At 39.4% G+C, this 22,340-nt stretch overlaps 2 protein-coding genes across 2 annotated transcripts in view; one reads left to right on the top strand and one right to left on the bottom strand.

Moving 5' to 3' along the window:
* Positions 1-7,344: 7,344 nt before the first annotated feature.
* Positions 7,345-22,340, bottom strand: part of dnajc17 (DnaJ (Hsp40) homolog, subfamily C, member 17) — a 51,084-nt gene continuing 36,088 nt past the window's right edge. Inside the window, exon 11 of the mRNA XM_026918653.3 lies at positions 7,345-7,591. Within this exon, the coding sequence (XP_026774454.2) occupies positions 7,463-7,591 (129 nt within the window). The 3' untranslated portion in view covers positions 7,345-7,462. The remainder of the gene's footprint in view (positions 7,592-22,340) is intronic.
* Positions 18,940-22,002, top strand: LOC113529462 (cdc42 effector protein 3). The gene is made up of 2 exons (XM_026918654.3): positions 18,940-19,078; positions 20,599-22,002. The coding sequence occupies exon 2, from the start codon at positions 20,704-20,706 to the stop codon at positions 21,295-21,297; it is 594 nt and encodes a 197-aa protein (XP_026774455.1). The 5' UTR covers positions 18,940-19,078; positions 20,599-20,703; the 3' UTR covers positions 21,298-22,002.

The raw sequence follows: 22,340 nt of genomic DNA, 5'->3' as shown, positions 1-22,340 counted from the left end.
TTTATTAGTTGCAAATGTCCAAGAGCTACTGTTCATTGTTGAACCTGAGTCATGGAAATGGTGGATAAAGAATTTCGAAAGACATGTCAACAGAAGTAAATCAACATATTTGCTAAAACAGAAATTCTGAATATTAGAATGGCCAAGTCAGAATGCTGACCTCGGTCTCACTGAAAGGCAACTTCAACCAAGACACCACAGAAATCTACTGGTAATCAATCTGTTCTGAAGAGATATTATTTCCAATAAATTACTAAACATAAATCAAGTCAACTGTATTTGTACTGGTAATTGTTCACTAAAGATATAGGAATGTTGTGTGTGTTTATTTAGTATCATGATTTAGATGAAGATTACATTGTAAGAGCCAGGAGCTTTTTGTGGCAATATAAAAAAAAAATGTTTTACAGATGTTTCTTCAATTTCACAACAAAATTGATCAAGTAGTGGATGCTAAGATATTATTGCTTGGCCGACTCCGATTAACTCCGATTGCTTGGCCAAATCTTTGCCTATTCTTATTGATGTATGTGTTATAACACTGCCTTCTTCAAATCAGATGTGAAGGCTGAGAGTTTAATCACACAACTTTTCAAAATATTGTTCTGTAGAATGTGCCTCGTGCTTTGGATTATTGTCTTGTTACAGAAAAAAAAAGCAATTTCATTTTTGACCTGGATTTTTATTTTATTTTATTTATTTTATTTTTTTTTTGGTAGAAAAATTAGAGGTACATTTAAATTTTTTCCACAAAAGCCATGTCAGACCTTTGTAATTAACTGTAACCTATTATGTTGTTTTATTCACTACTTTTCGCAACTGTAATTTTACTGACAATGGCCTCCTAAGTGGAAAGAAACCTGCAGCTAATTGCCTATGTAGAAGCAATCAACTTAGAGTATTCTAACACCACATGCCAAGAGAAAACTAAGGTGAGCATTTGTCTGCACTTGACTGTTTTATGTTGGAATTTTTTCAGTTATGTTCTTCCTTTTTCCAGTCCTGGATGGCTAAAGCTCTACACATTAGCAGGTTCTGCTCTACTAAGCATCAGCTAATCACCAAGCCCTTGTTAGCTCAGTCATATAAAGGAAAAGTGTGTTTTACTCCTCTTTATGCATATTACAAGCCTGAAGCACAATGTGTGGTTTAATTAGAAACTCATTCTCAGTTAACACTTTGCCAAATATTTATTCATAGCTCTCTTCAGTTGGCTCTAAATGTGTACCTCCACCGTGACTTGGCCTGCAATTTGTTCCTCTAACATCAAAATGGCTGGTAATCTTTCCCTGAGGAAGATGCTTGGAAGGTTCCTTGGACTTCCAGGCTTCTTACCCTCTGAGGAGCTGATGACTTGGCAGACAGATCTGAGAAGAGATAAAAAGTGCGAAAGGGGAGGCAGCCGGATGCTGAATTGAGGTGATTACTGTGGAGATGGACACGTGCAGATAGTAGCAGCAGACGCCTTGGGAGTCTTCAGAGTGCAGCACAAGCTGATCTGGCTCATCACTCCAGCAGGATGTGTGTGCGTGTGTGTGGATGGGCCGAGTGTAATTGGGTTTCCTGTGTTGTAATTTGAAAGCTACTTTCCAGGGTTGTGATAGAGCCAAGCAAGTAAACAGAACCATGTGACTGGAATGTTGCATTGAACGACAAAAATAGAATGAAAGCGGTGTGGCTCTGAGATGGGTATTGCATAACAAGAAGATGGATTTGCTGGGATTTTGAAAAAGGTGTGACTCAAAGATGAATGGCAGCAGTAAACAGGCCATGGAATCTTGGATAAAGGTATAATAATACTGCTTGGTTTTGTGATGTTGCTTGGAAAAATTGTAATGGTTGGAAAACAACCCAGTGTCAAAGATTCATGCATTCATTCATCTTCAGTAAACACTATCCTGGTCCAAGTTGTAGTGGACTGGGAGCCTATCCGAGCAACAATGGGCACAAGGCAGGGACATAACCTGAATGGGACCCCAGTCCATCACAAGGCACCATGCACACACATATTCACACCTGCTGGCAATAGCATAGCCAATTAACTTAATGGCATGTTTTTCAGAGGTGGGAGGAAACCAGCAAACCTGGAGGAACACACACACACACACACACACACACACACACACACACATGGAGAACAAATGAAACCAGGCACCATGGAGCCGTGAGATCACAGTGCTACCTGGTGCCCTATGTCAGAGGTTACTTTTTTTAATAAAAGGCACATGCAACATGCTTTACATTGTTTTGATAAGTAGGTACTTTACTAATAGGTATTTTCAAGCAAGTGAAAGTGTTATATAATGTATACAGTCACGCAAAGTAGTGCACAAGTAGTCTTGCAGGACAAAACATGATCTCTAAAGAGAATACAGTTCTGTTGACAGTTGTTCAAAATTTTGGTAGTGAATTGCAGTGAAATCAATGGGGGTGAAAAAAATCTAGAGAAACTGTATTTAAGTAAATGTATGAGTTCTGTCAAAATGTTACTCAATTTGAAGTAGGAATATAGAGGCAAATATCTGCTTGAGTGAAAGTCAGAGAGTATCTACATTTAAATATACTTAAGTATTCAACAGTAAAAAGTAAATATTTTTAACTGATGAAAAGGTCATGCTGGACCCTAGCTAGTTCACTAAGCAATCAGTTATAAGGAAAATATTCCACTAACTCAAACAAATCTAGAATTTGGCTTGCTGGTTATGTTTAATAATCCTTTTTGCATGAATTCTATGGCACATCAAAACCACATTCTTAATTAGCTAGCTAACTTGAACTAATTTACAGAACTTAGTGGTTTTAGTGACGGCTTAGTGACCGATCTTCCAGGTGGTTTGCTTCCTACCTGGAAGATCGGTCATATCAGGTGACATGGAGGGGATCCACATCTGCTCCTCGCAGACTCTCCACTGGTGTTCCACAAGGCTCAGTACTTGGTCCTCTCCTGTTCTCCCTCTATACCCGATCTCTTGGTGCGGTCATATCCTCACATGGGTTTTCATACCACTGCTATGCAGATGACACTCAACTCATCCTCTCCTTCCCTCCCTCAGACTCTCATGTTTCTGCTCGGATATCAGCTTGTCTGGCTGACATCTCATCATGGATGACAACTCACCAGCTGAAACTTAATCCCACCAAAACTGAACTGCTGTTCATCCCATGTGATTCATCCCCATCTCAGGATCTTGCAATTTCCCTAGACAAATCTCTGATCTCGCCTTCTCGCACGCAACCTTGGGGTAACCATGGACAATCAACTGTCCTTCTCCTCTCACATTGCTAATCTAACACGCTCATGTCGATTTCTCCTTTATAACATCAGAAGAATTCGTCCATTTCTTTCCTCACAGGCCACACAGGTGCTTGTTCAGTCCCTTGTCATTTCAAGACTGGACTACTGCAACTCACTCCTGGCAGGTCTGCCTCTGAGCGCCATTCGTCCTCTGGAACTGATCCAGAATGCAGCTGCACGACTGGTTTTCAACCTTCCTAAATTTTCCCACACAACCCCATTGCTGCGCTCCCTCCACTGGCTTCCTGTAGCTGCCCGCATCAGATTTAAAACACTGATGCTCGCCTACAAAGCCAAAAACGGACCAGCGCCCACTTATCTCAAAGCTCTTATCACACCTCGAGCGCCACCACGCTCCCTCCCATCCTCTAGCACTGCTCGACTGGTCCCTCCATCTCTCAGGGTACAAGGAAGGTATGCATCGAGACTCTTCTCTGTTCTGGCACCAAGGTGGTGGAATGAACTTCCCCTAGATGTCCGAACAGCTGAGTCACTGGCAGTCTTCAAACGACGGCTAAAGACTTACCTCTTCATAAAATACTTAAATTAGCACTTTCACATTAAAAAAAAAAAAAAAAAAAAAAAAAAAAAAAAAAAAAAAAAAAAAAAAAAAAAAAAAACCTCCCCAACAGAGTTTTGGACTGATGGTATTCCTAGTTTGTGACCTACCGAGCCAATATCAGAATGTATTTTGATAGACTTCAAAGCACTATTGTAAGTCGCTCTGGATAAGGGCATCTGCCAAATGCCATAAATGTAAATGTAAATGTAAACTTAACTAGCTAGCTTATTGAACAAAGAAATTGCAAAACTTTACTAGCTTATTTACTTTAGCTTAGGTTGAACATAACATTAGACCTCATGGCGAATTCTAAAGGTCGATATTTCATTTTTACTTCAGAGGTAAAGGAGACAAGTACCCCTCACTGCAGATTAAAAGTTCCATGGGAGTGAGACTCCTCCTACCTGGGCGGAGTCAATCCCAAAGTCCAGGGGGTGGAAATGTCTCATCCTGAGTCGGTAACTAAGAAAAATCCGATGGAATTTAAGATTTGTAACAAGTAATTTGAAGGTCAGGATGAAAATGTAAGGAGTGGAAAGTATATTTTGTCTCTTGGAAATTTACTTGAGTAAAAGTACAAGTACTTATTTTCAATAATACTTCAGTAAAGTACACATCTTCCACGGTACCAGTAAGAATACAATTACTGAAGTATTTTCCACCCCTGGAAATCAACCCTACATCTACATCTACAGGCTTTACCTCTAAAACCTTCCTGAATTTCCTGTAGTCTGTGCATTTTTAACACCCAGAGGCATAACAATGTTTCCAATCAGTCAAGTCTTCAAAATGAAGGTTCGAGAGAATTATTTTTGCCTTGCAAAATATGATTTGTTTTTACTGCGTGGTGTCTTATTTGGCAACTTTTCAGCCATCCTGGCTTACATTCATCATACTGTATGCTTGTTGTCTGTCATCACTCTCACTGTGGGCCCTGCCTTCACAAGACATTGGACTGGTTTAGAATTTGTAAGCTGCGTTTGTTGCCCAGTATATTCCCAACCCCCTAGTGTCTGCAGATATGTGTTCTTATTAGATGTCACATCAGGCCCTGTGAGACTAATGCATGAGGAGCTGTTGTTGGTGTTTTATAGTTTCAAAGTAATTCCCTGAATATTGCCTTGTGTCGAAGTTTTAAATGCGAAACATTTTCTTGGTTTATGGACCAGGCTTGTTACTCATTCACTTTCAACAGGCTGAAGATTCTCCACAAGGAGGAGCTCTTACTCAAGTAGCTTTTTTGCTCATCATTGTTGAATATGAGGAAAGTGGAAAGAACCCGCGTCAGCAGGATCCAATGAATGTACATATGTTTGCACTCAGACTTTGCATATAACTGAAGTAAATTTATTAAAAAAAAAAAAAATCCTTCATGAGTGCAGGCTGAATGTAATTCTGCTGTCCATGCTAGAAAAGAAAGAAATTATTCTTATGTGAGCATATAGATAATGTTTGAAGTATCCAACCATACACGTACAAGTAAAAATGTTGCTACCTTTAAATGCACTTAAGTATTAAAAAGTATATGTTCTTAAGTTAAGTCATGTTTTCATGTGAAAATAAATTTTTATTACTTCACTAAAACTGTGAGATGATTTTCATTTCAAAGCAACTATGCCATTTTGCCTGAAAACATCATTCAATCTCTGGAGGTTTGCTGGTCATATGCATGACTAACACTCCATAGTTTTCTTATGAATTAATCAGAAGTAAAATATCCTGTAAATAACCAATATTTACCATTAGCAAGAATTTGGCTTGGCTGCCTAGCTATTTTTTGTTAGCTACTGGAATCTTTGCTAGTCTGACCTGGCATTAGCAAAGAAAATAGTAGAACTTAAATATAGACAGCTAGTGTTAGCAACTTAACAAAACTTACCTCAGCATGCCTTCTAGGGAGGCAAAGGAGATGCCCTGTTTAATAAGTCTTTAGTTAAACCAGCATACTGAAACATTTTACTGAGGTAGGGCCAGGGGCGCTCATGCTCAAGTTCCACACTGCAGTCCTTTGGCTTATCCATCGTCAGACACACACAGCTAGCCATACCATTATTTACATTGTGTAGCATGACAAGGCTACTTCAGATGATGAAGTGGCATGATTATTGATAGGTTTTTCTACCTTATGAACTTGATTGGATGCTAAACTGAGTCCATTTGATTGATTGTACTGTGTACAGTCATTGGCTGGATGAGAGAAGAAGAGACCTTTGTGATTTGTAAGGAGTATTTTGAAGGTCTAAATAAATATGTAAGGAGTAATACAGTAAGTTATTAAATAATTATTGGTATGAGTATTAAATATGTTGAGTATTAAGGCACCAGACCACTGTACATTTTGTCAAGACTTATATTGACCTTTTGTGTACTGGTGCATATTCTATCGTCTGGTGGTACTTATTGAATAGAATTTTTATTTTGTAGCATTTTAATAAGTAGAAACTAAAAACTTCACTAGGATGGAGACAGGAGGAGGAAGAAACCTTTGAGAGGAATCGAGACTCAGCAGGGGGACTCTATCTTCCTATACTGCGAATCATGAATCATTCTTTTATCAGTCAGTGTAAGAATTTCTGAGTACTTCTGAGAGCATGTTCAACAGCAATTAATCAAAGAAGTGGTAATAGGGGCTTGTGGTCCCCAGGAGAAGAAAATAGAAGGTCTACAGATGGCAAAAAAGTATAACTGGGAAGAATAGGATCTATTTAGACAAATGGTGATGTCTTTAAGCCTTTAATGGACACCAGAGATTCTCCATCCAGTTCAGCAGGCCAGCAGTCGGTTCACATTTTCTCTTCATTCCAGTTCCTAGTAGACTTGAAATGGATAATCAACTCTTGATTACCTGCCTTAGGTATGATGGGAGTTGGGGCAGACTGTTGGAGTGACTGGACGGAGAATCTCTGGTGTTTGTTAAAAGCGAACATATTCAAAGACAATATGATGGAATACAGAAGGGCATAACAGACACTTATGATTAATGTAGTTTAAATTTTTTTAATGGATACCAACAATGCAGCAAGGAAATTTTCCTGCTGGAAGGTGTAAGAAAACAAGGCCAGTGCCCAAAAAAGCAACCTTTCATCAAGGACCTTGGCCTTGAGACTCCATGCGTGCCCTTAGTGATTTGGGCCACAGTCTCCAATACACAAAATCTGAAGCGTAATCATCATAACCACCACAGTTATTTCAGAGAGACCAGAACCTCCCGTCACCTTTCATCAACTCCAGCAGCACTGTTCCTACAAAAAAAATCCCTGTATTTACTTCCTCCCATAGTTCCACTGTGTTCAGCACTGGACAAGAACAAGTTCTGAATCCAGAAATTCACCCGAGAGACATGGTCCGCAGTTTCAGGCTGTGTGCCGACTGATTGAAGCCATTCGCGGACTGCGTGCTTCCTTAGAGAAAATCTTTTCCTGCTAAGGCACACCCTCGGCCAAGAAGCCGAGGAACACATTGAGTTACACAACCCTGATTGTCAGCATTTACCAAAAGAAAATACTTTATTGATTTGTGAGGATTCAAATTGCGAGGGAAAAACAAGCACAAAATGGTAACGAAGGTTTATTATATGTTAAAGTAAAGCTGCTGAGTGAGTGCCCTCAGGTCTTTGCTGCTTCTTCCTCCTCATCTTCTCGCTGCATTTGCTCGATGAGCTTCTGTCGCTCCGCCGCCTGCCTCATGCGCATTAACACCAGGCTCTCGTAATCCCGTTCACTGCTCAGAGAGGTCTGCAAAAAAAAACCACAAATACATCAGATAAATCTGCCTGTAATGACTAGCAAAAGTTGTTAGATACAGTATGTGAAATCTGAGGCTTTCAGCACGAAACTTTCTGGCCACTTTATATTTAACCGCTAAACCCTCAAAATGCAATGCTCTACTTCTGTTACTGAATCAAAAGTGTTATAAGCATACAGTGCAACTGCTGTTACAATTATTACACAAGCAGCTAATCACAATTATTTGAGGTGATGGGGACATTAACTGGTTTTTATACAAAAGCAGACTTTTATATATCATCATACGACAACTACCAACCAGTGAGAGTGAAATAGCATGTGCTTTCTCCGAGACATGAAGCCAGCCAACTGCATGGTTTCAAACTGCTGCACATGCTGCACCACACGGCAGCGTAACACACTCGGAGGAATCTAACGCTATCTATCTTCTTCTGCATACGCAAGCCCATAATTGGCTAGTGTCGCTGTGATTGACAGGGGACAGAGAGTATGCCATTCCTTCCCTCGGCTTGTAGCCATGGATGGCAACAGCATTCATTCAATCAATTAGTTGACTGCTATAACCAAATTACTATACCATAATATAATAATTATTATTATCATAATATTATACCATAATTATTAAAAATTATTAATAATCTATAAAAAGAATATGTGCAATAACAGTAAGAATTTGTGCTTATGCATTTGACTATGCTGCGCAGTTTTACTGAAACACAACATTTTTTCAAACATAAAATGTATACCTAAGTAGTATAATTGTTCAGCACAACACTGTTTTCAAAATTATTGGCACCCTTACACTTTGGTGACACCTCCCTTGGTGAGAAGAACAGCAATGATCCATTAATAATGGATCAATTCAGTCCATTATTAATGTTTAAATCCAAAGACTGATTTAAACCATTTCTGTGCTGATTCGAATTTATGTTTAGGATCATTGTCTTCATTATCATCTATGGACCAGTCTTCACCTCCTGGCAGACTGAACCAAGTTTTGGGCTGAAATATTGTAGTTGTTGTTCCTCTTTCGGCTGCTCCTGTTAGGGGTCGCCACAGAGGATCATTGGTCCGCGTACTCGATTTGGCACAGTTTTTACGCCAGATGCCCTTCCTGACGCAACCCTCCCCAATTTTATCTGGACTTGGAACCAGCACTGAGAGCGCACTGTTGCACGCAACCCCAGTGGCTGTGGTCGGTCCCCTGGCCCAGAATTGAACCCGGGCCGCAGCGGTGAGAACACTGTGGCCTAACCACTAGTCCTCCAGGGACCCGGGCTGAAATATTGTAGTATTTATCCAAATTTATGATGCCATCTGTCTTCACAAAAGCCCCTGAATCACCAGCTACAAAACTCAAAGCATCAAAGATCTACCACTATGTTTTACAGTGGTGTACAAACATACAGCTTTTGAATGCACTACTCAAATATGCTGATGTGCTCAGACAAAAGGTTGCAATGATGCTGGATGAAGCTAAATTATTATTATTGTGTATAAAGTTTATTTTTTAAATACACAATTCTGCCCTTTTTATTGAAAGCTACCAGTAATTCAGATGGGCACTGCATAGTATCATGAAAGGGAGACAAAAAAAAAGAGAAAGCACAGAAGTTTTTCAAAATGTGTTTTCAAGTTATTGATGAAGAAAGACCAAAGATGTGGGGTTGTAGTGCATGGGTTTATCTTTCTGTGTGTGTCTGTGCGTGTGTGTATGTTTGGAAAAGGGGAAAAGAGCATGAGAGTAAGTGATACATGTTGTAAGGTAAACCATCTGTAGGACGTGGTTGTGGCCACCAGTATTTACCCAAGTGATGTACAAATGGAGGGAGGAAATAAAGAGGGGGGGGAAAGAAATAATGCTGTGAGTGCAGACAGAAGAGAACTGCCATTAGCATTCCACTTGTGTGAGCTCAAGCCTCATGTCCACCTCCTAACCACCAAACATCACGCAAGCTCAATTAAGTACATAAACAAATGCTGCATCTTCAATTATACCAAACAAAAACAACCCTGCCAGACTGGATTTTTCATCTCCAGTTCTTCAAACCAAAGCTCCACTGCACCCTCTCATGGACAGAGACACGCCTGGACACAGCTGCAGCTTCCTAGTACAGTGTACGTACAGGTAGGTGTGTGTGTGTGTGTGTGTGTGTCTGTGAGTGAATGGGGTTACACCAAGGGCTTGAGATATCTTCATGTGTGTTGACTTGAACAGACCAAGATGAAGAACATGAGAATGCAAACTCCACCAGTTAGAGCATAAAGATGCAAGAGCAGGGACCCAATAACTGAAACACAAGACATTCACATACACTCATTGTACACTCTATCAGGAACACCTGTACACTTGCACATTTATGTTATCCAATCAGCTAATAATGTGGCAGCAGCGCAATGCATAAAATCATGCAGTTACAAGTCTCCGAGGCTAGAGTGGGCACAAGCTAACTGAAACTGGAAAGCTGAAAACTGGAAAAGGACCAGGTGATGTTTTTTCCAATCTTCAACTGTCCAGTTTCGGTGAGCCTGTGCCCACTGTGGACTCCAGTTCTTGGCTGACAGGAGTCGAACCCGATGTGGTATTCTGCTGTTACAAACCATCCGCCTTTGATGTGTTGTGCTTTGTAAGATGCGTTGTGCTTTGTAAGATGCTTTTCTTCTCACCATGGTTGTAAAGAGGGATTATTTGAGTTCCAGTAGCCTTCCTGTCAGCTTGACCTCTCTCTTCAACAAGGCTGTGCATCTACTGGATGTTTTTTTTTTTTTTTGCACCATATGTGTAAATTATAGACTGTAAATTAGAGACTATAAACTCCAGGAGATCAGCAGTTTCTGAAATACTTAACCCAGCCTTCTGGCACCCACAACCATCCCACGGTCACTGAGATCACATTTTTCCCCTGTTCTGATGTTTGATGTGAACATTAAAGGAAGCTCTTGACCTGTATCTGCATGACTTTATGCACTATGCTGCTGCCACATGATTGGTTGATTGGATAAGTGCATTACTGAGCAGGTGTACATGTGTTCCTAATAAAGTGACCGGTGTATATCAAGGTGCCATAAGAACTCTTCAGGAAGAATTTGAGTTAATAGTTGTGAATGGCATGGCTGACCTCATCGGTTCATGTGATCATGGGAGTTGTGAACAGCGGTGATGTCAGTAAACACCCCCTGGGCTTAGGCCTGTGGTACACCAGATGGTTGGCTGAATATGGGATGAGCTGGAAGACTGCTCTTACTCATAATATGAGACTGAGCGCCGTCACAGGTGTGAGGAGTGTGTTTGGCTCCAGGGTGTCTGTGCGTGTATACGTCCTAACAGTACAATGTGTGCATAAACTGAGCAGTCTTGAGTTGCTCCATATGTAGAAGGTTGTTTCATAGGTTTTGCGTCAGAGAAAACACCCACTAAGGGTGAAAACACTCTTCATTTAGTCTCCCGTCTCTGGCTGAGTCACAGGTTAGATTAATGACAAAGCAGGGCATGACGCCTTCTCACACAAAAACACACACAAGCACACACTATTATCTCTGATTCTTATTTCCAGACAGGAGCACAAGTCATACTTGGATTAGGTGTTGCCCTCTATTAGAGAATGGACTAGAACCGATCAATCCAGTCCTCTCCAGCCATAAATTTGTGTATAGTGTGGACATGTTTTATATCTGCTTTTTATTTTTATTTTTTATAAAAACTTGTAAAAGATATGTAAAAGAACCAAAAGGTTCCTTTTGGTTACTGAGGTTAAGGTTAAGGGTGGATTTAGGTGTAGGCATAGCGTTAATTTTAATGGAAGGCCAGTAAGAAAGTGTGTTTGTGTGTGTGTGTGTGTGAGTGAGTGAGTGTGTGTGCGAGAGAGAGAGAGAGAGAGAGGGAGAGAGAGAGAGAGATTATATGCTAAAAGCCCCAGAAACCATGATTTCCTGTGACAGGGCAATGACTCAAGAAAATAAGTCCCAGAACATTCTCAACCCTTTCAACATAGTTCATCATTTTTGCATCAAGGCAAAATGCTCCACAGCGAAGTGAAGGCTTATTTTTGCTCCTCTCAAGTAACTACATAGGAAGAGACATCTTCCCAGACATTGTACTCTTGAAATAATGTCACTTAACATCATGGACCTTTTGAAAGGTGAAATTATAGCCATACATACTGTATATATTGAACACAGCTTATATACAAAAATGGCTATGATGACCAAAACTACTTTTCATATCATAATGTGCTCCCAGACTGTATGTACACCAGTGGTGGCTGGTGGTTTTTACAATAGCGGAAGCACAGTATAGTACATACACAGCACAGTGCATGCACGTGGTCACAGTACTACCAGTCAGCCAATCAACTTTATTGTACACAGAGAGCTGTAAGGAGGTATTTTTCTCCCTGACGTCTGAATTAAACCAATCTTGTTTTAATTCTTTTCCTCATAAGGAAGACAACATTAGCATTGTCTGCCATGGCTCGCCAAAAAGTAGCAACGGTAGCTAAATTTCACTGCGGTAGAGAAACTAGCTAGTTGGACAATGCATTTCTGAAATGAACACAAACAATCAAACACAAATTACAATTCATTTACAACATTTAGAAATGACAAAAATAAAATAACAAGCTATATTAGTTGTATAAAACTGTTAGGTATTAGGCTACACTACAGCATCTCTGGGCACTCTGCAAGTCTGCAACTGACTGACTGGCACCAACACATTTAAGTTTGAGATGTCAGTCATGTTCATTACTGTGTTCAGCGATTGGCAATTGGTTGCAAGCTTGGAGCACAGGACCCAAAACCACACCCAATCAATCTTTGATCCCTTAAAACTAGGTGATACTTATAGGATCACACTGAATCTGTGTACCTATGGAGTTCTATCAGCAGTACGTCTACTAGCTTCTATGGACATTTTCATGCAGGCTGCACTGTCCGCTGAAAACAGTTTGCATTAAAAGAACAAACAGCGTAATACTGCAGTGAGATATTCGATAGAAACAGTGGTAAACACTTCATCGCTGCATTTTAATGGAATTTTAGAGGAGGCCGCACTTCCCATGCAGTGTTAAAGCAATTGCCTGTGATGTACACAAAGCATGAGAAGTGCATCAAAGAATTCCAATTAAAAATGATTGAACTCTTCTTACCTACAATCTCCTCTCCAAAAGACTGAAAAAAATTAAAAAAGAAAAGGTATGTACCATGGGATGCTGCTGTGTCTGAATTCCGGTTGTTGTTGTTCCTCTTTCGGCTGCTCCCGTTAGGGGTCGCCACAGCGGATCATTGGTCCGCGTATTTGATTTGGCACAGTTTTTATGCCGGATGCCCTTCCTGACGCAACCCTCCCCAATTTTATCCAGGCTTGGGACCAGCACTGAGAGCACACTGTTGCACGCAACCGCAGTGGCTCCCTGGCTGGGAATCGAACCTGGACCACAGCGGTGAGAGTGCTGTGGCCTAACCACTAGTCCACTAGCAAAAATATATACTTTTCAGTTTTTTTTACCAAAATTGGGTTTTTCAACATGGAAATGATATTTACTTTATAATCTTGGTTTACGCAACGATCGTGTTGGATAAGGAATCCATTTTATCAAACGCAGCAGTAAAAACTGTCAGTAAACACTCAGTTTTTTTTTTTTTAAGTTCTTCTCATTTTTTTTTTGTGTTGGTGGGGTGTGTCTGACTTGATTAAAGACAGCCAAAGAACTTGATCTTTAAGGGAGATTGATATGTATACAAGAAATGTGTGCCTGAGCCTCTTCAATAGGTCAAACAAACACCAGATCCAAGCTGCCATATGCCTGTGAAGACCACTGTCCCAGCAGAAATGAAGACTTTATAAAAGGAGAAAGGGCGATGGTACATATATACTGTACATATAATATATAGTGGTGCTCATAGTGGCACGAAATGCAACTTCCTAATTTTGTTTGTTTTCTTTGTGTTTGCAGAAGGACAACTTCCTCCACTTTGTTGTAGAACAAAGCCAGAGACCAAAGCAGAGAGGCAGGGATTAACCACCAGCATGTGAACCATCTGGTGATTCAAGAAAGGATCTTGAATGCTGTAACTACAGTGGCTGTAAAAAGTCTACACACCCCTACAGTGGCTGTAAAAAGTCTACACAGGGTTTTGTAAAGTAAAAAAAAGAAATCAAGATAAATCATGTCAGAACTTTTTCCACCCTCAATGTGAAATTACAACATATAAAAATTAAGTGAAAAACCAACCAGAAACATTTTAGGGAAAAATAGGGAAAATAAAAAACTTACAACAACCTGGTTGCATAAGCGTGCACATCCCCATAAATTAATACATTTATAAATGGGGATGTGGCTGTGTTCAGAATGAACCAATCACATTCAATCTCATTTTCAAAAAGTAATTATCATACAGCTGTCATCAATTAAATTATTCTTATTAGCCCCAAATAAAGACCAGCTGTTTCTGTAGGATTTTCTTCACATCATCTTGGTTTCATGTGACTTCTGAAGCCATGGTCTGCAAAGAGCTTTCAAAGCTTGTACAGGGTCTCACTGTCTAAAAGTATCGATCAGGAGAAAGGTACAAAAAAATTCCAAAACATTAGATGTACAATGGAACACCATGAAGGACATCATCAACAAATGGAGAAAATGGAGCGCCACAGTGACATCACCAAGAACAAGATGTCACTCCAAAATTTACAAAAGAACAAGACAAAAACTTACCAGGGAGGCTGCCAAGAGACCTACAGCAACATTAAAGGAGCTGCAGGAATATCTGACAAGTACTGATTACTGTGACAACAATCTCTCATATTCTTCACATGTCTGGGCTATGGGGTAGGGTGGCTAGGTAGATTTTCATTCCAACCTACCAAGCTGATTAAACATTGAGTTAGGTGTTTTGGTAAAAGTTAGACTTTTACAAATAAGATTGGACAGCCCTGGAGTAGAGACCCTCAAGAGATGTAAAGGAATACACATTTTCCACATCTTAAATGTAGTTAATAAATCCTTTATTTTTTTTCATTGGAGGTGCACTGATGACTGATAGTTCCACCTTGCTTAAGGTGGAACTATTTCTTGAGGTGCAGCTGTTGCTTACAGTTGAATACAATATGTTGGCCCAGGTAATATCCTAAATCTCTTCGCTGCATGGTTTGCAATGCTGGAGTTATCAACATTATCAAATAAAAGCTTACAGACTACAGAGTAAAAACCTACTCAGCATCCATGATAAATTAAGTCCTAGCACATTCATAACACACGTGGAAATCACAATGGGCATGCACAGGTTGATGGTGTGACATCAATGTTTTCAAAAATATATCTTTTTCCTGTCTACACAAAAACAGTGAAAACAGAGTTTGTTAAATTTCTCCACCTCGGAGGGCTTTTTGAAAGCCTTCCTTTTCAATGGCCCAGCATTTTGCCGTTTTTATGTGAAAAAAAAAAATGTTTGGGACGGATTTGACAAGAGGAGAAAAAAAATCCTTAAACCTCCAGAGAGCCAAAAAGTCAAACAGGGATGTAAGGAAGCACGGTCTACAATTATAACAGTTGAAGGAAAAGGTGATGGACTTAGATTATTTCTTGCTGAACAGCTAAGGAATTTTATTTGGTCTCTATTTATGTAGCTTTTGAGAGAATGACACATAGCTAACTTACTGTTGTGAAATTTGTAGCTATGATTACCCGGTTTGTCATTTTGCCATGCTAGCTACCTGGCTATTTGGTTAATATTGTGTGTGTCTCTGTATTTTTGTGCTTCAAACTTAAGTCATTTGCTCAACAGTGAGACAAACAAAGTACATCAGCTTTGGTGTGTGCATTTCATATATCTATTTTTTCACATGTCTTTAATCCTCTGCTCTGTGATTTACCTAGCAAGCTAACAAAAACCAACTAGCTCACTAACCAGGTGTATAAATTCAAATTATATATTTCTTCTTTCTCCTCCTTTATAACATGCTGCAGGTACAGTGCCTTCTCATATGGCTAACTACACTACCTGCTGTTGAGTTACTATTCTCTAAAATTTGCCTAACTTTTTCACATAGTACAAGATAACTAAGGTTCACACATGGTCTTGAATAGAAGAATGCTAATCTATTTCCAGCATTGTGTGCAACAATTCTATGGTGAGGCAATCCCAGACCAAACCTCAATCATGGGGCCATTATGGATAACCATTGTGTAATACAAAAGAATGTAGCTGAAAACTTCAATTTCTAGTGAAACAATGAATGTGGTGTTTGCCATCAAGGTAGGAGGCATGTGGTGCTCAGCACTATTGTCCAAATCTGTCACAAAAAGTGCACACAGCCACTTAGCTCATCAATGTGATTAACAAATCCTGCTTGGAATGCAGATTCCCAAGCAATGTTTACTTCTGTCTCCCAAATCTCCAAGCAAGCTCAAGATTAGAAACGTCATCTAATAATGAGAAACAATTCTTTGCCAAGAGCCACAAGTAGGTAAATACTTTCGCTCAGTCAGATTTTGTAGCATGAACTTGCACTCAAGAGTTTTAAGCATTCACAGATTTTTACTCATTTTATTTTAGACTGTCAAGTTAAAATCCAGATTGAGCTGTCTACTTTCAGGACTATATGGAAGTTTATATATTCTGCTTTATATCACACTGACATGCCTGGCAATGACGTGTATATAGAAACTGTGTTAAATACACTTCAATCTTTGTGGGGCCAGGTGTTATTTCTCAGTTTTACTTCCCAATTACAGAATGTGCAAAGGCTCATATATCCGACATTCAGATGGACAAATATGCCATTAGACTAGACAATAATCCATGATATTACAGATGGCAAAAGAAATCCAAGATCCCTTCAAGCAAAATCATGAACAAAACAAAGGGAATGCAGAGAAGGCAGACATACATAGACAAAGCAGTAATTGTTTTGCTTGTGTTTATGGACTAAACCATTAGAACCAAATCCTCAAGAAACACACAAATGAACATACACAAAAAAGCCAGTTTAAAACTCAAAGCCTGCCCAAAGTTGGATCTGGAAATACTTTTCCCAAGCAACTAGGATTACGCATCCCAGGGTTTGAGAAAAAGCTGTACCAAACACTAGAGAAACCAACGATGGCCTGAACTTGGCTAAAATCTCACTCAACAATTCATCCTCCTCATAAGTAAAGGCCAGAATAATCAAGCCTGACTCCAAGAGACATACCAAGCAGAAAAAGAAAGCAGTTCTAACTCTACTTATCATGAAACACCAAGCTTGGTGTGTTACCAAGACGTCAGATAGCACAAAACTTCATCAATGTCTTGATTATCCTTTTGCGTGAAACCCAAAGGGAAGGTAATGAAAGTGTGGACGGGTGCAGAAAGTGGAATGAGAGCTGTTAAAATGTGCAGTTGCGCTTGTGTTGTAGTGAGAGCCGATGTTGTTTTGGTTATATGAGTGACTGCATCTGTGAAGAAAGACTTGATTCTTTTGATGGAGACAAGGGAAGAGTAAATGTTTACTGCACAAGTATGAAAGCACTTGTAGAAAGAAAGACAATCACTAAGACATTTCAGCTTTCACACACCAGAAGGCGCCGGTCAAGAAAACTTGGAGCATGTCCTGGAACAGCATGTGTCCAACATAAGGACTACTTCCTGTCAAGTTCAAGTCTTGATATGAACCACTTTGGTCTTCTCAACAATGCAGTATCTGTCCCAGGCACAGGTCATCCCAGAGTCATTAAACTGAGGGGAAGCATAAGCAGTGTTTGTCAAGGGACTGATATGGCTGGCTCAATATTAATGATGGAACATGTTCTCCTAATAATAAGAACCATTGCTTATTTTCACTGGTTAAAGGAATTAAAAGAAAAACCTAAAACTAGAATAAAGTACTCTCCCTAGAGTGGAAAAAATAATGCAAATGGTTCCAGACCAATGTGCTACATGATACAAATAAGCAATTAACATTATATCATGCACGCATAATGCTGAGCAGAGATCTAAGTGAGTTTGAAAGCGGGTTCATTATTGGGGCACAGATGACAGGAGCTTCAATCAAAGTCTGCTGAACTAGCAGTGATGTTTGTGCATTTGTGCACAAACATGTAAGGGAAAACAGAAGTGCAGCTGTTCTTCAGGTGATTGTGAATGACGGGTTAGACAGAGACAGCTTTGATTCACCACCACCATCAAAACACCAACTGACGAGATATCTTCTGAAAGAAGGGTGTTCATCCCTCCAGTACAGTTCCAGAAACTGTGCCAAGACACACCTAGCTGTTCTGGCAGCTCTTGTTTAGGCCAACACCTTACTAAGATACTTTATGTTGGTTTGTCCTTGAATTTGTTACCTGACACTGTTTGTGACACACCACTATTTATAGTGCAACCTAGGCTCTGAAAGTAGAATATATACAGTATATATATACATTTTGAGATTTGGACTCAATCACTGAATCACACTAACCCCTGACGAGTTTCTGAATCATGACTGACTTGCATCAAACAGGGCAGATAGGCATCAATTTTAATCAGCGCTGTGAGATTAGAGCCCACATGTGCTGTACAGTGGCGGTCACTAATTTTTTTGTTGTGGGTACTACGGGCTGTTTAGTTGTTAAGTTTGAAACGAGGCCGCGGGCAGTGTTTGGTCTGCGAGCCTTGAGTTTGACAAGTGCTCTAACTGATAAACGCTAAATAATGTCCTAGAAATCTGTACATTCCTAAAACAACAAATTAAAAGCGAGGACCACAGTGTTAGTTTTCATTCCACTATTGCTGTAATATGAGTCATTTATCCACTGCAAGGTAACGTACAGACAGAAGATACAGTGATGTGAATATACAATACGTGGGCGTGGGAGCTTAAACAGGTTCTTCTTTGGAAAAGCTGCTTGTGCAACTGCAGCCAGCCTATACATGTCCCGGACTATGAATGCCTTTATTCCAAACTTGTGTGCATACCTTTTCGGTCATCCACAAACTACTGAAAGCAAACACAATAATGGTTTTAGGAAAGCACACACAATACTGGAAATCAGCAGAGATGCACAATGACAGAGATATTACTAATCAATTAACTCTTCTTGCCTCTTCACTCAGCTCAGCCAAATGGAGTGAGTGAAACAGCCCAAGGTTTACAAGTGTATGAACAGGAACAGGGTAAATTAGCAAAAAGGGAAGGGAAGAACGGAGCACTAAGTTAACTGCGAGAAGGGAACAACTTATAGCTTTAGATGTGTTGTACTTCAAGGTGATGTCAGCAGAGATGAAAAATATTCTAACATTGTGTGTCTGAAAAAATCACTCCACCTGTTCAGACGGGCACGCCTTCTATTCAGACCTCACCTGCGTAAGTGTAACACAATACTACCAACCGTCAGACCTGACATTGGACCTTAGCACTCACAAGCTAGAAAGGACTATGAACTGTGGAGAGTCTCTGCTGGCCTGAATTTCCAGCCAGAAATATAAACCTGCTTTAATGAAAAGATTTAGATCAAGGTAAGGAAATATGTTTTTACTCTTAATGCACTCAGGGGCTGCTATTTTACTTGCATCGGTGAGCTTGAACTAAGTGGTCTACATAAAAAACTGAGCTGTGTTAATGTATTTGATGGGTTAATGTGTTTATCTGTCTTATGATGCTGTCAAAACAGGAAACAATGACACCTGACCTGGATACAATGGGTAGAATAGGCATTTGTCAAAATCAGTTCATAGACAATAGACTATATAACAGAGAATTCATAACTCTCTTTAAAATACATTTTAAAAATCACTGATATAGGCTAGCCATAATAGTAACAGGATTTGTTCTCTGTTTCCCAGAACTTTAGAGCTGAAAAAGCCATCATTTAATCCAAAATGCCTCATGTATGTGCCTCATCCTGGTAAACTGACAATCACGTGTGAGTAGGTGTTGGGGAAAGAACCCAGCTCATGAAAACCTTTCAAAGTGAGGGTCAGTCTGAGTTATTTACTGTAAACATTGACTAGGGCTGACTGAGGCTCATGTGGCTAATTTAAAAAAAAAAAAAAAAAAAAAAACCCTGAAGCTCTCAACTTGCATAATATAAACCAGTATTTCGCAAAACTGAATAATGAGAGGCTACAGGAAAGAAGTGGAAGAGCGGGAACAGGAGGTGTATTTTCACAGGGGTTGTGAGGTGTCTTGGCAAAGTTTTGTTGGTTCAGGCCCACATTAATTTTGACTTGGCAGATGAAATCTCTAAAGCTTCCTTAAAATGGGCCACTCCTCTCCCTCCCTCATTCTTACATGGTTAAAAAGGAATGCTGTTATGTCCACGTTCCCTCATCTCCTGCTGCTACTAAAGTGATGATAAAACCTTTATTGGCCAAGAAAACTTGTTTTCTCTAGTACTATACACATTTATGCAGTGAGTGTTTTAAGTCACGAGAACGGATCTAAAGTGTGTGAATCTGCAGGAGGTCTTTAGCACATAAAATCTCAAGTCCACAGGACTGTCAACTGGCCAACGAGTGCAAAGTATTTGCCTGTGACTTAATTGAAAAGAGTCTTACTTCTCTTAGCTTCCTGAAGAAAAAAAGCTAGCTTTCAGAACATTTTAGCAGCAATTTCTGTATAAGAGAATTGATTCATATTGATCTGAAGGCCAGACAAGTAGCATCTGTTACAGATGAAGATGCATAATTGGTCTAAACATTCACACTCTCATTAAAATTCTTAGAATTGGTTAGAAAGAGTGATGATTACGAGTAAATGGTGCAGATTTTCACAAATAATGGATAATGCATGCATGTGCTTATCACTGACTGCTTTATATTTCCTTATTCTAGTACTGGATAAATGTGTGTTCACATGTTTAGAACAATGCCTACTGAAATATCAAATCTTAAGACCTTGTTAAAGGCAAAGCTCTATACCGGATCTTGAAGAACAGCAAATATATGTATATATGAGAATAATTGGCTATCATGCCAAAGTTCACTGACATGATTATGTTGAATTTGTCTTTGTTTTAAATATTTTTTTCTTTTAGAATAAAGTGTTCCATGATGTGCCATTCATAAAGAACCCTTACATCCATTTACATCGACTTTCAAAAAGGAACCCATATATTTTACGTTTGACCAAATTCAGTGGGATGCCCCTAAGGACAACATTACAAGGTAAGCCTCCTTCAGGGAGGTGGCCAAGGAGATCATCAAAGCGGAAAGATCTCTCCGTCAACATGATCAGTCTTCCACTGGCAGATTTCCGACACCTCACCCACGTTGACTCGGATGCAAACAGGGACAGCTTTGGAGACCTCTCTTTCCTGAAGCAGGGCCACAGGTTGTTGCTGCAAAGCTCTCAGAGTGAGCAGAACCTGCTCCAGGCCTGTCTGGCCCCTCCAAAGCCTCCTCGCCTCAACCTGAATGAAACAGAGTTGGGCCAGGACAGTGATGATTGGGAGCTCCAATACCAGCCTTCAGCTGAAAGACGCAAAAAATGTAACTCTCTACCACTTCTAGACACTGAGGATGTGGAGGAAGAAGTTTACGAACTGCATCAAGAAGAAGTCTCTATCAGTAAAAGCCCTGGCTGGGGGAGCCTCAGCTCAGGTAGGGATTCAACACAGACTGGTCCTGAGGAATTCCAGCCAGATGAAATTGACACAACTTTCACTTTTAATCTAGACCTGGGGCCCTCTATATTGGATGACGTACTGCAGGTTATGGACAAACTCCAACAGTAAAGGAAAAACTGTGCCATGTGATGCCTTCTATATTAATGGAAAACCAATGTATGGACTTCCTGACTTCACTGGAAGAATACGAGATACTGAGTGGTGAGGACATCTCTAATTTGGACAATAATAAACAAAGCTTGTGGTTGACTTTGACTTTGTGGTTTAAATAGAATTTGACCAGTGTCAGGATAATCAAGATTATTAACATATGTTAAATATATTAAACAGAGGACCGATAACATAATATTTAAGATTTAATATTAATATTTCAGTTCCTCTTGCACTGAAACTTATAAATTGTATTGTGTGTTGTGAAAATACACTGATATTTAATGGTTTTAAAACTTTCAAACTTTCAGGAGGCTGACACAATATTTCAAATACACATGTTCTAGAATACTGCGACTCATAAAGCAACTTATCACGTATATATTTTAATTATTATTATATATAATTATTATATTACAATTCAATTATAACAAAAAAATTACATTCAAACTATAATTTTAAGAATGCTGAATGTATTGTTTTTATTAATTAGGATGTTTATTGATGTGTTATGAAAAAAATTCTTTTGTTAAATCTTTTGTTATTTAATGTTTCAGTATTTTAGAGGAGTAGTCCCAGTAATCCCACCAAAGTCAATAGCACAGACTGCACATAAAATCTCTTGTCAATGGGAAAGAATTAAAGCTGTATCACCTAAACACAGCAGACATCTAAGTGTTGTTATTTTTTCCCAAACTAGGTATGTAGTTTTCTCCTTTTGTAGCTAACACATATAACAAGTGAGCCTGGCTAAAGTACAAAAGTACAGCTATTAAGCAATTACACCAAGCATTACCTATCAAGCTGTAAAAAAAAAAAAAAAAAAAAGTCTGATTAATCATGGAGGCAACAGTGGAACGAAACTGTTGATCCAATGTATTTTCCATTGCATCCATAAAATATATCAATAACTCTACCATAATGCTGTTGTGCTCACATTACCTGTACGGATTGAGATATGGGATTGAGATAAACCACGTTTAATTGTTGTAAGGATTTTT

This window comes from Pangasianodon hypophthalmus, chromosome 10 (genome assembly GCF_027358585.1).
Source record: "Pangasianodon hypophthalmus isolate fPanHyp1 chromosome 10, fPanHyp1.pri, whole genome shotgun sequence".
Classification (NCBI taxonomy): domain Eukaryota; kingdom Metazoa; phylum Chordata; class Actinopteri; order Siluriformes; family Pangasiidae; genus Pangasianodon; species Pangasianodon hypophthalmus.
The sequence above is the reverse complement of the archived record's forward strand: the minus strand, read 5'-3'. Positions and strand labels throughout refer to the sequence as shown.